Source organism: Hippocampus guttulatus, chromosome 17 (assembly GCF_054856545.1).
Source record: "Hippocampus guttulatus isolate MCC_2025c chromosome 17, RoL_Hgut_1.0, whole genome shotgun sequence".
Classification (NCBI taxonomy): Eukaryota; Metazoa; Chordata; class Actinopteri; order Syngnathiformes; family Syngnathidae; genus Hippocampus; species Hippocampus guttulatus.
Genome location: NC_141277.1, coordinates 11419064 through 11431176, shown reverse-complemented (window position 1 = coordinate 11431176; position 12113 = coordinate 11419064). Strand labels below are relative to the sequence as shown.

At 42.8% G+C, this 12113-nt stretch overlaps 1 protein-coding gene across 9 annotated transcripts in view; it reads right to left on the bottom strand.

Annotated features, from left to right (window-relative positions):
• The window catches only part of vav2 (vav guanine nucleotide exchange factor 2), a 151640-nt gene that overhangs the window by 43632 nt on the left and 95895 nt on the right, over nucleotides 1–12113 (bottom strand). For all 9 annotated transcript variants that reach the window (XR_015103491.1, XM_086134875.1, XM_086134881.1 and 6 more), the window contains exon 3: nucleotides 6097–6155. Coding sequence is in view for 8 of the 9 variants with exons in the window: in XM_086134875.1 (XP_085991001.1) it covers nucleotides 6097–6155 (59 nt within the window). In the remaining variant the exon portion in view is untranslated. The remainder of the gene's footprint in view (nucleotides 1–6096; nucleotides 6156–12113) is intronic.

The window sequence follows — 12113 nt, the reverse complement described above, 5'->3', positions numbered from 1 at the left end:
GAGGGACCCGGTTGTTTTATCCGAAATTGTTACGATTCAACAAAGCCAAGCCAGTTTTCCTCTTTGTAGGTTTATACAACAGGGGATCACTGCAGCTATTATTGGGTAAACATGCCTCCATCTTTAGAAGGTAATTAAACTGAATTCGTTATTGGATTTTTTTTTTTTTTGTGCTGTGTTTTGTTCTACCAGGATACGCACTCAGGATTCATTTGAAAGATGTGTTCAATAGTATAGCTCGAGACTGTTCTTGTTATATGGGAACGTGTTTGGTGAGATTAGAAATTTCACTCAATTAACCCTTTTGGGGACAGCGGTTACTACTATCATGTTATCAGGTTACAGGGGATTATTAATGGTGCATGAGGGGGTTTAAAAAAAAAAAAAGTTAATCTTCGGTCAAGTTGTGCCATCGCTGTCATTCATCCCCGCAATGACTAAGCAAGCCAAGCTTTTTCGGAATCATACGCTGAACTCAATCACCTTGAATTTGGTTTGACTTGACTAAAAGCTTTAACTGTGAAAATACGCACAAAAACTTCACGTGATTTATGCAAGTCTCATCACTACTGTTATGAGCACAACACCGCAGCAGAGGGTGCGTCCTCCCGAGCGCAATAACACACCCACATTTGACGACCCCCTCCAATGAAATGCACACTATATTATAAGTTATTAATGGAGTCCCGCAGGGCAAAATTTAATTACATAGTAGTTTGTGGGTCCGTGCCCTTGCATCTATCACCTCGGTGTTGTTTTGCGGAGCCAAGCACTCTCCAATGCTGCCGTTTTCATTTCTACTAAATGGTGCAACAAGGTGCAATTGAACTATGTTTATAATTTCATCAGATCTCCTCTAACAGCCTGTCTCTTGGCTATACACCGCCATTATTGGCTTTGCGGTTGGTTGTTGGAGTTGTTGCTTCATGGTTTTTTTTTCAAGTCGACACACTGTGTCCTCCTTTTCAGAAGTAAACTGTTTACTTCCCCAAAACTCACTTTTCTCGATGCTTCTTTCCGACTTCTCCGAGGCCCTGTTCATGTTGTGTGTGCATGTTCTCCCCACGCTTGCAGAAGTTCCAAAACCATACATCTTAATAGAACAACGAAAATGTGGGCATGAATGGTTGTCTCTGTCTGATGTGACAATTTGCCGGCAACCAGTCAAAAATCTTCTTCGTCTCATACTCAAAGTCAGCTGGGTGTCATAGAAATGGGAGAATGGACGGATGTTTTCAGAAGAAAAGTAATATCAGCGCAGTTTTTAAATTTTGATTTCAATGTCAACTATTTTATCTTTAATATACTCTAAATAATATTATTCTAATCCAGCATTGCCTCATTTTTGGTTGCATTACGGAATACCCCCCTAGTCTATTTTAGCATCTTCGATATCAATGCCAGTGGCGTGCGTCAGGCCTTCAAGGCCTTCTCTGCAGGCCCAAACACTCTCAGTATCACATTTACAACTTACATTCAAAAGCAATCATATATCCATCCATCCAACCATTTTCCGATCCGCTTTATCCTTACCATCCCTGTCAACTTTTCGGAGCGTCAACCTGTATAAACTACCAAAAAAATCCTTATAAAGAGCAAAAAATCCTTATAACATACCAAAGCATTTTATATGTCAAAATAACGGCAGAGAAAACCCCACAAAATTTTCAATGATATTTATTGTAGATCTCCATAATACAATGTCTGGTTAATGTCTAATCATCATTCTACTTAGTGGCATTACTTAAGTTACCGTAAATGAAAGCATTCGAGTAGACTAGTACCATTCTGGGCAAAAGCAAACGGAACTACCTGTTAGGGGGGAAAAAAAAACAAAAAAAACGGAAATTTTCAGAATCCGTATGATTTGTGCGATACGGCCATATACGTAAGAGAGACGTAACAGAGACGAACAACCATCCACGCTTACACTCACACCTCGGGACAATTTAGAGTGTTCCATTAATCTGCCATGGATGTTTTTGGAATGTGGGAGGAAATCAGAGTACCCGGAGAAAACCCACGCAGGCATGGGGAGAACATGCAAACTCCACACAGGGAGGCCGGAGCCGGCAATCATATTTCAGCTATGATGTGTTGCCATGGAAAAATTCTTTTGCCCGGTGCCTTCAGAATCTCAAGTCCTGGTGTTGACCACACATGCACAGTAGAAATAGCTGTTTCTTTGTTTTACCAATCAAATTTTCGATTCACTACTCTGCGAAGGCTCTGAATGACAAGTCCTCTAATCGGTTCAGCTACGTTTCGCCTCCATTTGTTTCAGCTTAAAATGGGCATCAAAGATTGATTTATGGGGAAGGATGATGTCCGCTTTCAAGGCACACTTGTCAAGAAAACCTGGACTTTATAAAGCAAGGACAACTAACAGTGTTGCTGGGTGGCTTGTTCCAATTCTGAAATATTTTGGGGGGCTTACACAGACTGGCAGTAGCAAATAAAGGAGAGCTCCTGCCTCTGAATCAGCATCTCGAGTAAGTACGATACATTTTTTTACATCGTACCAAAAGATGTTATGCAATTTCTTTTGTCCCCAAAAGTTTAAATTAGCTGTTGCCAACCTTCTATGTTGCATCCGAAAACAAGATTTGGTATTCTCTTCACTTGCACCAAAGGTCGTAATGTCTCAGTTGAAGATAACATTTACAGACGTTTTTTTCTTTTAAAGAATCCCTGAGTATGTAAAATGCGTAGTGATTCATTGCTGACTTACATGCGGCTTTGCTCTTTTGGAAATAAATGCCCGTTTGCTTTGTTGTACAACATGATACATGTATTGATCAGATTATATATGGCTTCCTTCAAGAGATATGCGCTGAGAAATGAAAGGAATGCGACTAGCCAAACTCTTGCAGGCTTTGCTTTCTTCCTGCCAAGCCCTTTTTTTGATTAATACCATAAATTTAACAAATCCCTAACCATGTTGAATTTTCCTCAATGTCGATAAAGTAAATTCCGGCATAAAGGGAATTGTTGGCACGTGTGTGCAGGGCAGAGGCGAGGTGAGCCCTAGCCATTGATCAGCCACTGTCAGAGAGCAGAAATGCAGCGTAGTTATTAGATGGGAATACGGCTCAAATGGGCGACCATGGAAGGGGCTTCGTGTCCCTGGATGCAACTTTGCTTCTGCTACGCTCAATAAATCACTAACGCTCAAGCCAGCTTGCACACGTTGCTACTTATTCCCTCTGTCCTTTCCGGGCTTTTAAATACGGGCTGGGAGTTTCCTTCCTTCAAAGTCACCTTTTCTCACCAAGTACTTTTTATGTCATGGTTTGGAACAACATTTCCTGTCGAATTCGATCATGTTATTTATTAAATGAAACATGGCGGAAAATAGCTGTTCAGTGTGGCAAACGGTGAAGATTGAACAAATGACCAAAGAGTATGACACAGCCAAGGGATAACAATCTAGCGACTATTTTGTTTTACTTAAATGGATGTCACTTTCTTTATGTCGGTGAAAATTATTTAAGGTGATTTGATTTTTTTTTCTTTTTTCTTGGGCCTTATTCCCATCGTTGGGAACAGAGAGCAGATGGCAGCAAACCAACAGGAAGCCTTCATTTCTAAATAGAGCTGGCATCACCCAACACGGTGACAGACACATGAGCTACCCAAGCCACGATGCACTGAGCCCGCGTCAAAGGCGAGATCAATGAGTCTCGACAGGATGTCGATGGACATGTCTGTAACATTGATACAAAGAGATTTAACGTAGCCACCAGCTCTCTGGTCACTTTCAAGATCAATGCGCTGCCTGATGTGTGCTTTCTGTAAGCATTATTTGAGACAACAGGGCAATTACCTGGCAGCAAACCTCCCAGTTTGAGAAGCTGTGACTGGAGAATGTCTTTTTTAAAATATCTGTGCCCATATATCTGCCAAACATGAAGGCAAGATATATATATAGTATTTTTTAATTAATTTTCAAACAAACACATTGCAGTGTGCATCATTTTTTCTCAAAATCAAATCAGATCAAAACAAAAGATCCACTTTCAAAATATCAACTTCAGCCTTTTTATTTTGACGTCATAACGACTTTGTGAGAGCCTGTCAAGGACTGTTCGTGAGCCCGATGGGGCCCGTGGGCCATCTCCTGCCCAGGTTTGGGTTAAAGACAACTTTTGTTTTTGTTTCAAAGTTGATTACTAAGGTGCCTTACACTCTATTCAGACTCCCCCGGTGATAATTACGAGCATGTCGCGAATTTTCACCGTTGAAAATGTTTTTAGGGCGGCCTGATAGTCCAGTGGGTAGCACGTCGACTTCACAGTGCAGAGGTACCGGGTTCAATTCCAGCTCCGGCCTCCCTGTGTGGCGTTTGCATGTTCTCCCCGGGCCTGCGTGGGTTTTCTCCGGGTGCTCCGGTTTCCTCCCACATTCCAAAAAACATGCATGGCAGGCTGATTGAACACACTAAATTGTCCCGAGGTGTGAGTGTGAGCGCGCATGGTTGTTCGTCTCCGTGTGCCCTGCGATTGGCTGGCAACTGGTTCAGGGTGTCCCCCGCCTACTGCCCGAAGACGGCTGGGATAGGCTCCAGCACCCCCCGTGACCCTAGTGAGGATCAAGCGGTTCGGAAAATGGATGGATGGAAAATGTTTTACAAATAAATTGATAAATGTGAGTTGCTGAACATTTTACATGGCTCAGGATTAGAGTTTCAAGGTAAACGAGTTTCCAGCGCGGTCAGACATCATCAACTTTATCACCTCACACAAACAGGCAGTGCGACCAGCCGGAAGTTAGCGGCTTGACTCGTGTTTATTAATAGCAGGAGACCTGAGCTCGCTTTCTCTGTCACTCTCTTCTCCCTTCATTTCCTGGTGTGGCTCCTAATGGGCGCGCACCATTAACTCATTACTCAGACAGATAAAATGGCTTTTTATGTGGTGCTGGGGCTGCCGAGCTTCAAGTCGTTGGAGAAAATGAAGAGGAATCAGAAGCCCATTTAAGGGCTGATAAAAGCAGGGTGAATGATTTTATGTTTCTTTATTGTATGAGAATAATGGTGCCGGCAAACGTTGGAGTCATTGGATTTAGTAGGCGAAAGGCAGATATCGGAGCGGATGATTTCAGGTTTCTCCAGCTACACTAAAGTACAGCACTGTTTCAACATCAGGTGAAAACTAAGAAAGAATATTTTGGAGCAACAAGATGACAGTCACTAATCGGCCTTAGGTGTAAATTCATTTTAAAGGAGCAGCCGGGGTGATCAGTTTCCAATTCTTTTTATCGTATTTTCTGCACTCTAAGGCGCACCTTCAATGAATGGCATATTTCAAAACTGTTTTCATATATGCATTACAAGGTGCATGGAACAGAAGCTACAATAGTGGCTGCGGTTGTGCTATGCATCCACTAGATGGTGCTACGCTAAAGTGAATACAATACAATATCAATAAACAAACAAAACAAAACACTACAGTTTTATTTATGTAGAGCCTTCACAACCAAAAAAGCCAAGAGAATTGGTCACAAACATGGACATGGAACATTGAAATCCAAATGCATTACAAAAAAAAAATGGAAGACAAAAGTTATGAAGATAATTGCTTCAACAAAAAAGGCACACAAACCTTGTGGGCTCACATCTACAAGGGGCGAAATATCCTTCGAAGTCTTACTTGTCTCCTTCTTCCTTTGTTTGGTCAGTAATTAAGTATGCGTTTTGTATTATCTTAGTTTCATAATGGCTGCGCAGAGTTCATAAAGTAGCGGTTTGTTTGAGTGTGTGTTGGCGAATGCACATGCCAATTAGTGTGGGGCAGAACCCTTTTAGGTTACGATTGGCTCCTGCTAATAATCACCACTAGATGGCATAGGAACACACAAACAGGGAAACAACTCAGTGGGGAATATAGAGACTGCGTAACACCATACATAAGGCACATCGGGTTATGGGGCGCACTGTAGGCTTTTGGGAACATTTTAGGTATGTCTTATTGTGCGGAAAATACGGTTTGAAAAAAAAGGGAAGTCACACATTGAAATTGTTTCCCTGGCAGATGTTGGAGAGCCTCCTGATTATTTAACTGATATAATAAATGATGAGTTACAAATGAGACTTACCTGATGCCTTTGATTTGGGCAATACTGTGGTGGGAGATCCTCGATACAGTGGAGATGACCTGAAATAATAAGATGATAAGAGACACTTGAAACAAGGTCATAGTTAATTGACAGTGCAGTCAATATAATTCTTGCTCATGTGATAGAAAATCTGACATTCTTGAAGGAATAGAAAAATCGCATCAGGATCAAAACAAATTCAACTCAACACACTCAACCACCCGGAAAAGCTGTGGGGAAAGTGCGATGCTAACATGGATACATGGATAAGAATAAACCACAAAGACGAGAGCTTTTGATTAAAAAATAACATCTGAAACACTGACGCAAAATGTGCATATTCCAAAGATGACCACAAACTTTGACCAAAATCAACACAATTAGCATGAACAGCAAATGTCTTCCACAGCCAACTATCAGTCACAATCTTAATAAATGGCACTTAATGTACTTGATCTTCTATAGTTAGACAATTTTAAGGACCCCCCCCCCCCCAAAAAAAAAAAACTAAAATTGGTCGTTCTCTCACCCTGGATGATCTTGCAGAAAAAAAAATCCAATAACTCCAAACCGGCAAACTATCTCATCTCATTGGGAACGTGACACTTCCCATTCATTCACTCACAGAACTTTGCTCTGTGAATGAATGAATCACTTGAGAAATTGCATTGCAATCAGCCACACTGAAAACACGTGGAAAGATAGTTTGCATCATATTAGGGGGGCATTTCTATCAGAACCGCACTTCACTGCAAACTATAAATCAGGATGAATTCATTTGACTGATAGATGAGCAGATAGAGTTGTGTGTCATCCAGAGGCGTTGATTTATAGATTCGATAGATCTCAGACTTGTACTTTTTCTTGATTGTCACATTTATTGAGGCTGTCACTCACTTGACTCGAGGTTTAATGATATTTCTCTCTTAGAGGAATAGATACAATGGTACTTTTGATGAACCGCCGTAGGTGTAAGTTTGCATTGCTCACAGTGGAAATGATATTGGATGCAAACAAACTGCAAATCTACTGGAAATGATCCTGCATTTGTCTCACAATTTTTATTTTATTTTTTTTACAGAGTGTATTCTTGGTTAGTTTGTGCCCAATTGCTCAAAGTAATTTAGAACATGGTTAAAATGTTCATCTTCAGATCAGATGATTGAATGCTGCCTTTAAATTTCATGCAAGAGCTCCTTTATGGTTGAGGACTACAGATGGCGCGCTTGCACGGTCTGCAGATGCCAAGTTGAGAACGACGGGGGAATCGCCACCGTACAAATAGTGTGCGCACGCACACACACACACACAAACACACACACACACACACACACACACACACACACACACACACACACACACTCCAGATCAGAAACCCTGCCTCGGACGGCTCATTAACCACCGGTGGGTGTGTTTCAGCTTACACCACCGTGGCAATGCCAGATGCCTCCTCAAGCAGGAGGCGAAAATTGTCATCTCAAGCACTCTTGCTTGGCAGGTGTGTCAGACATAGGCTCTTGTCCCTCAGCGCACACAATGCATGCATCTCAAAACTAAGAGCCTTTCCATCATTCAACGTGAAAGACAAAGAGCGCCACTTCAGTGCTAATTGTCTTGAGTGCACTTATACAAGTTGATTGTATGTTTAACGGGCTGTTTTGATGAAGCCCGGTGATGACATTGAGCGTGCATTTATCACATGCTCCACCTGGCAGATGAAGATGAAGTGATTATTTCAGTGTGGCTAATCCCATGTAATTATCATGTTCATTCTTAACGGTAGGGTGGCCCGGTGGTCCAGTAGTTAGTGCGTCGACCTCACAGTGCAGAGGTTCCGGGTTCAATTCCAGCTCCTTGTGTGGAGTTTGCATGTTCTCCCCGGGCCTGCGTGGGTTTTCTCCGGGTAGTCCGGTTTCCTCCCACATTCCAAAAAAAACATGCATGGCAGGCTGATTGAACAGTCAAAAAGCGGATGGTTGTTTCGTCTCTGTGTGCCTTGCAATTGCCTGGCAACCGGTTCAGGGTGTCCCCCGCCTACTGAGCGAAGACAGCCGGGATAGGCTCCAGCGCCCCCCGCGAACCTTGTGAGGTTAAGCGGATCAGAAAATAGATGGATGGGTGGATTCTTAATGGTTCCAATATGAGGCCAGTCCATACCATACCATTATGCACATGAGTTGAATTTTGTTGTTGAAGTCAACAACAGTTGTTTTTGTTTAAATCATGACAGATAAAGCCATTTTACTGCCGCAAGGAGAATTGGCCCCGTCGTTATTCGTACAATATTTGTTTGGTAACTTTCTTTGTTGAAGAGTGACAAGACAATACACTTTCGACAGGTATGGCTCAAACTGCAAGAATTTACATTCCACAGACAGGGCAGCTGATCAAATCATGCTAAGCACAGCTGGGTCGAATCTGCGGGCGTCGATCCAGAGAGGTCAAAGCACGGCCGAAGGCTGCTTGGCCTGCGGTGACAAGACCGCGTGCCAGCATCGAGGATCTTGAGGTGGCTTACGCGTTTCACAGGGAAAAGTCGAGAGCATCCTTGATGTTAGGCAAGTAAACAGTGGCCATTTTTCATCCGCGTTTGATGTGTTTGTTCTGACGCCTTGTGACGTCGTTACAAGAAATGCTAATTTGGCAATCTATTTGCTGGGATGGCGTGTTCCCACGTTGTGATTAAATCATGATGATCATTTTTGGTCTCAAATTAGTTATAGCGGATGTGTTTTATTCAATAGGAGCAATCTAACCTGACTACATCGGTGGAATTTGGAAGAGTGCAGGCACATTTTTGTGTTTCGTGCCGTACCTAGGGCAAAATATTGCTGAAATATGTTTTAACGAAATTCAATTTTTGCTGCAAAATATTCCAGTTGTCGTACATGACGCAAAATATCAAATCCCTTCGAAGTTCTGCTTCGATGGTGTTAAATTGGAACCCCATGAAGCCAAAAAGCTGATAAGTCAAAACAATGCTCTCGGTTACATTCAACAAAGCTTGCCTTCAACAGTCCACCGATTAAATAAACATTTTGGTGCCACATTTCTTTTGGGGATTTTCTCTCCGCCGCAGTTTCTGTGATCCTTCCCACCTCAAATATAGTCTGTGCACCCCTTTTATGATCCTTTGGTTCAGGCAGAGCCCGGGAGTCTTTACACGTTATTAATTTCCCTCTCATCTCATTCTCCCCAGGGGGTCTTAACGCTGTGGCTAGCCAAAGACTCAAGCTTCTCTTACCCCTCTAGGAATATCAAAAAAGACACACAACAGACAAAGATATCTTAAGTTCCCAAAGCCCAAACTTTACCTTATCCACCTACACGTAACCTCATCGCAATTCCCCTCACCCACATTTGACCCTGTGCATAATTAAAGTCACATGGAAAGTCTCCTTGTTTTTTTTTTTTTTTTGCATTCGGGCAGCACGCAACATTTGCAATCCAGTGTCTTTTGTGCATGTAACTCTGCACCAATGAACTCCACCTTTATCCGGCTCTCTGAAGGTTGACTTCAGAAGTGGAAATTCACGTCACGGTCTCAAAACGAATATCGCAAGGGTGCGTGTCAGCGGGAAGTAGGATGGCACATAAACTGGTGTATATTAGAACTGTATTTTGAGGCCAAGTGTTTGCGATGCCAACACACTCCACCCCTAAATGAGGCCAGATTGACCACATGTGAGACACAATTAACCCCTCAATGGTGTGCAACCAACCAGAGGACAATCAGGGCCACATCTGCCCTGCTCACCATGACTTGGCAAACATGCATTCTTGTCAGGTTGACTCAAATTAAGTTAGAGGGCAAAGACATCTCACTATATCAATCCGAAAATATGACGGGAAGAGCTTTTGGCAGTCCTTCTTCGTTGTTGTTGTTGTTGTTGTTTTTAAGAGTCAGTCACGGCACTTGCAGCAAAAATCGATGCATGTGTGTTTTCCATTTCCCACACTGGATTTCTCTTCGCCTTGATCGTGTGATATATTTATGGAGTCTTCACACTTTGAGAGAAAAACATTGGTCTGCTCAGGGCCAGCCTGCCAAAGTATAGTGTGGGATACAGCAAAAGATGAAAATAGAGCTGAGAACAGATGGATAAGTGGGAAACCCTGCATGCCCAACATAAATAATCGACAGATAGCAGAGCAACGGTTTGAGTCCGTGTGTTTGTGTGTTTGCTGTCCCATTGACCTCTCAAACCTTCCCTCATCAATTTTGACACTGCCCTCAGGAACTCTTTATCATCCGCCTTTAATAGTTCGGTTTTAAGTCTGGAGATGAAATGTGATGACCATATCCAATATGTTTCCTCATGTACACTGGCCACAAAGGGATGCCCATCCTGCTAAATTCACGTTGCACAAAAACGGTGTAAACTTTATGACAGCTGTCCCTGACAAGTAAACATAGTTGTCTTAAATTTGACACACCACAGAGAAAATTGCTCCCAATTATGCTGCTAAAGTTTAATGGTTACAAAATATTGATGAGTTTAGACATTAAAAATGAAGCCAATGCCTCTGCTCTCAAATGATATGGGTATGTCCAATGATTATGTAATACCTGCCTCGCTGAAGCATGGAGGCTACTTTATCCAGCAATCTTCCAACACCTCTGCGTAAAGCCTCCGGTGGCTGGAAGTTAGCCCACCACGTGAAAATCCCTGCGACAAGACGTGCTAGCCAACAGCTATGTCGAGAGCTAACAGGCGCCTATCAGCTGACGTATGGGTGGAAGGCTCGTCTACAGTGTCAATCCCGCGTTTGGGAATCTAAATTATGACATTAAACTGTTCTGTAAATGCTGACATCGGGATCGGTGGATACTGCATAGTACTCATTCTGTTCACTGTTTGTCAGCAATTATCTTCAAACATGAATAACACATTAAAAACACATTTCTGAATTCACTTTACAGCGGCTGGGAATTAAATCAAGAGAAAACTGGATTGGAAGATATTTCAGTCCAATTCATCCACTATAGCCCCCCCCCCCCCTCCTTGCATACATTTCCTGTGACAAAGTTGATTCGTCTCCAATCGTCGGGTCATGTTAAAAGTTGCTCACTGCCATTGGGAGCTTGGGCCTGCATAAATCCTGATTGCAGTCAGATTGGCACTTGCCACATTGCACTAAATCCCCCCTCAAAGCAGGCCTTCTATCCGCTTGATTACACCCGATTTCACTATACAAGAAAAGCCCCTGGTCTGGCGAGTGCTGCTGACCTCAAGACTCCATTTCACATCGGTGCCACGTGAAATGACTGTTAACCTACAGAGGGCACTCAGTCCACACTTTTAAAATTACAGAACTCGCATCTCTGATAGAAACTGTTTGTTCACATGAAGTCGATGACTTTGGGCACACTTCCTACAACCAGTAATATGAATTATTGATGTGATTAAGCGCTGCAGATCAGTCTGAGGCTTGTTTAGCATGAGGACCTTGAACATTGATTCGATCTTGAAGGCGGGGGTTGGGGAGGAGGGGCGTGGGGTCAACGGTGCCTAATTTGTGTAAATAGTTCTTCAAGACGACATCTGCCAATATGCTGCAGCCATGTCCGTGACCTGCTTCATTTCACGCCACATCACCAACACGCAAACTCGCTCACCTATGTGCACCCGTGTAATTCACGGCATTCAGCCAACAGACAGTATCGGCACACACAAAGGTCAGCGTGCTGACATTTGTGCAGTTCGTGAAGGCACATTCCCAAATCAATGGCACATTACTGTCTATCCTGCAGGGCATACAATATTAGCAAAGACGCGTGCACCAATGAGATGAGTCTTAAGGGAAGTTAATCCAAGTGTCGGAAAGGTGAACATGACGGGTAAGAAGGAAATTGTGGGAGGAATCCGAAAAGCAGTCGGACCATTCATGGTACACTCACAGCGATTTTAGAAAAATGATCCATGACACTGCTTAAATGGGCTGAACGAATCATGAGAAGTATGCGATGAAGACAACCATGTAAATCCCATGAACGGCAATCCGCAAAACCAAAT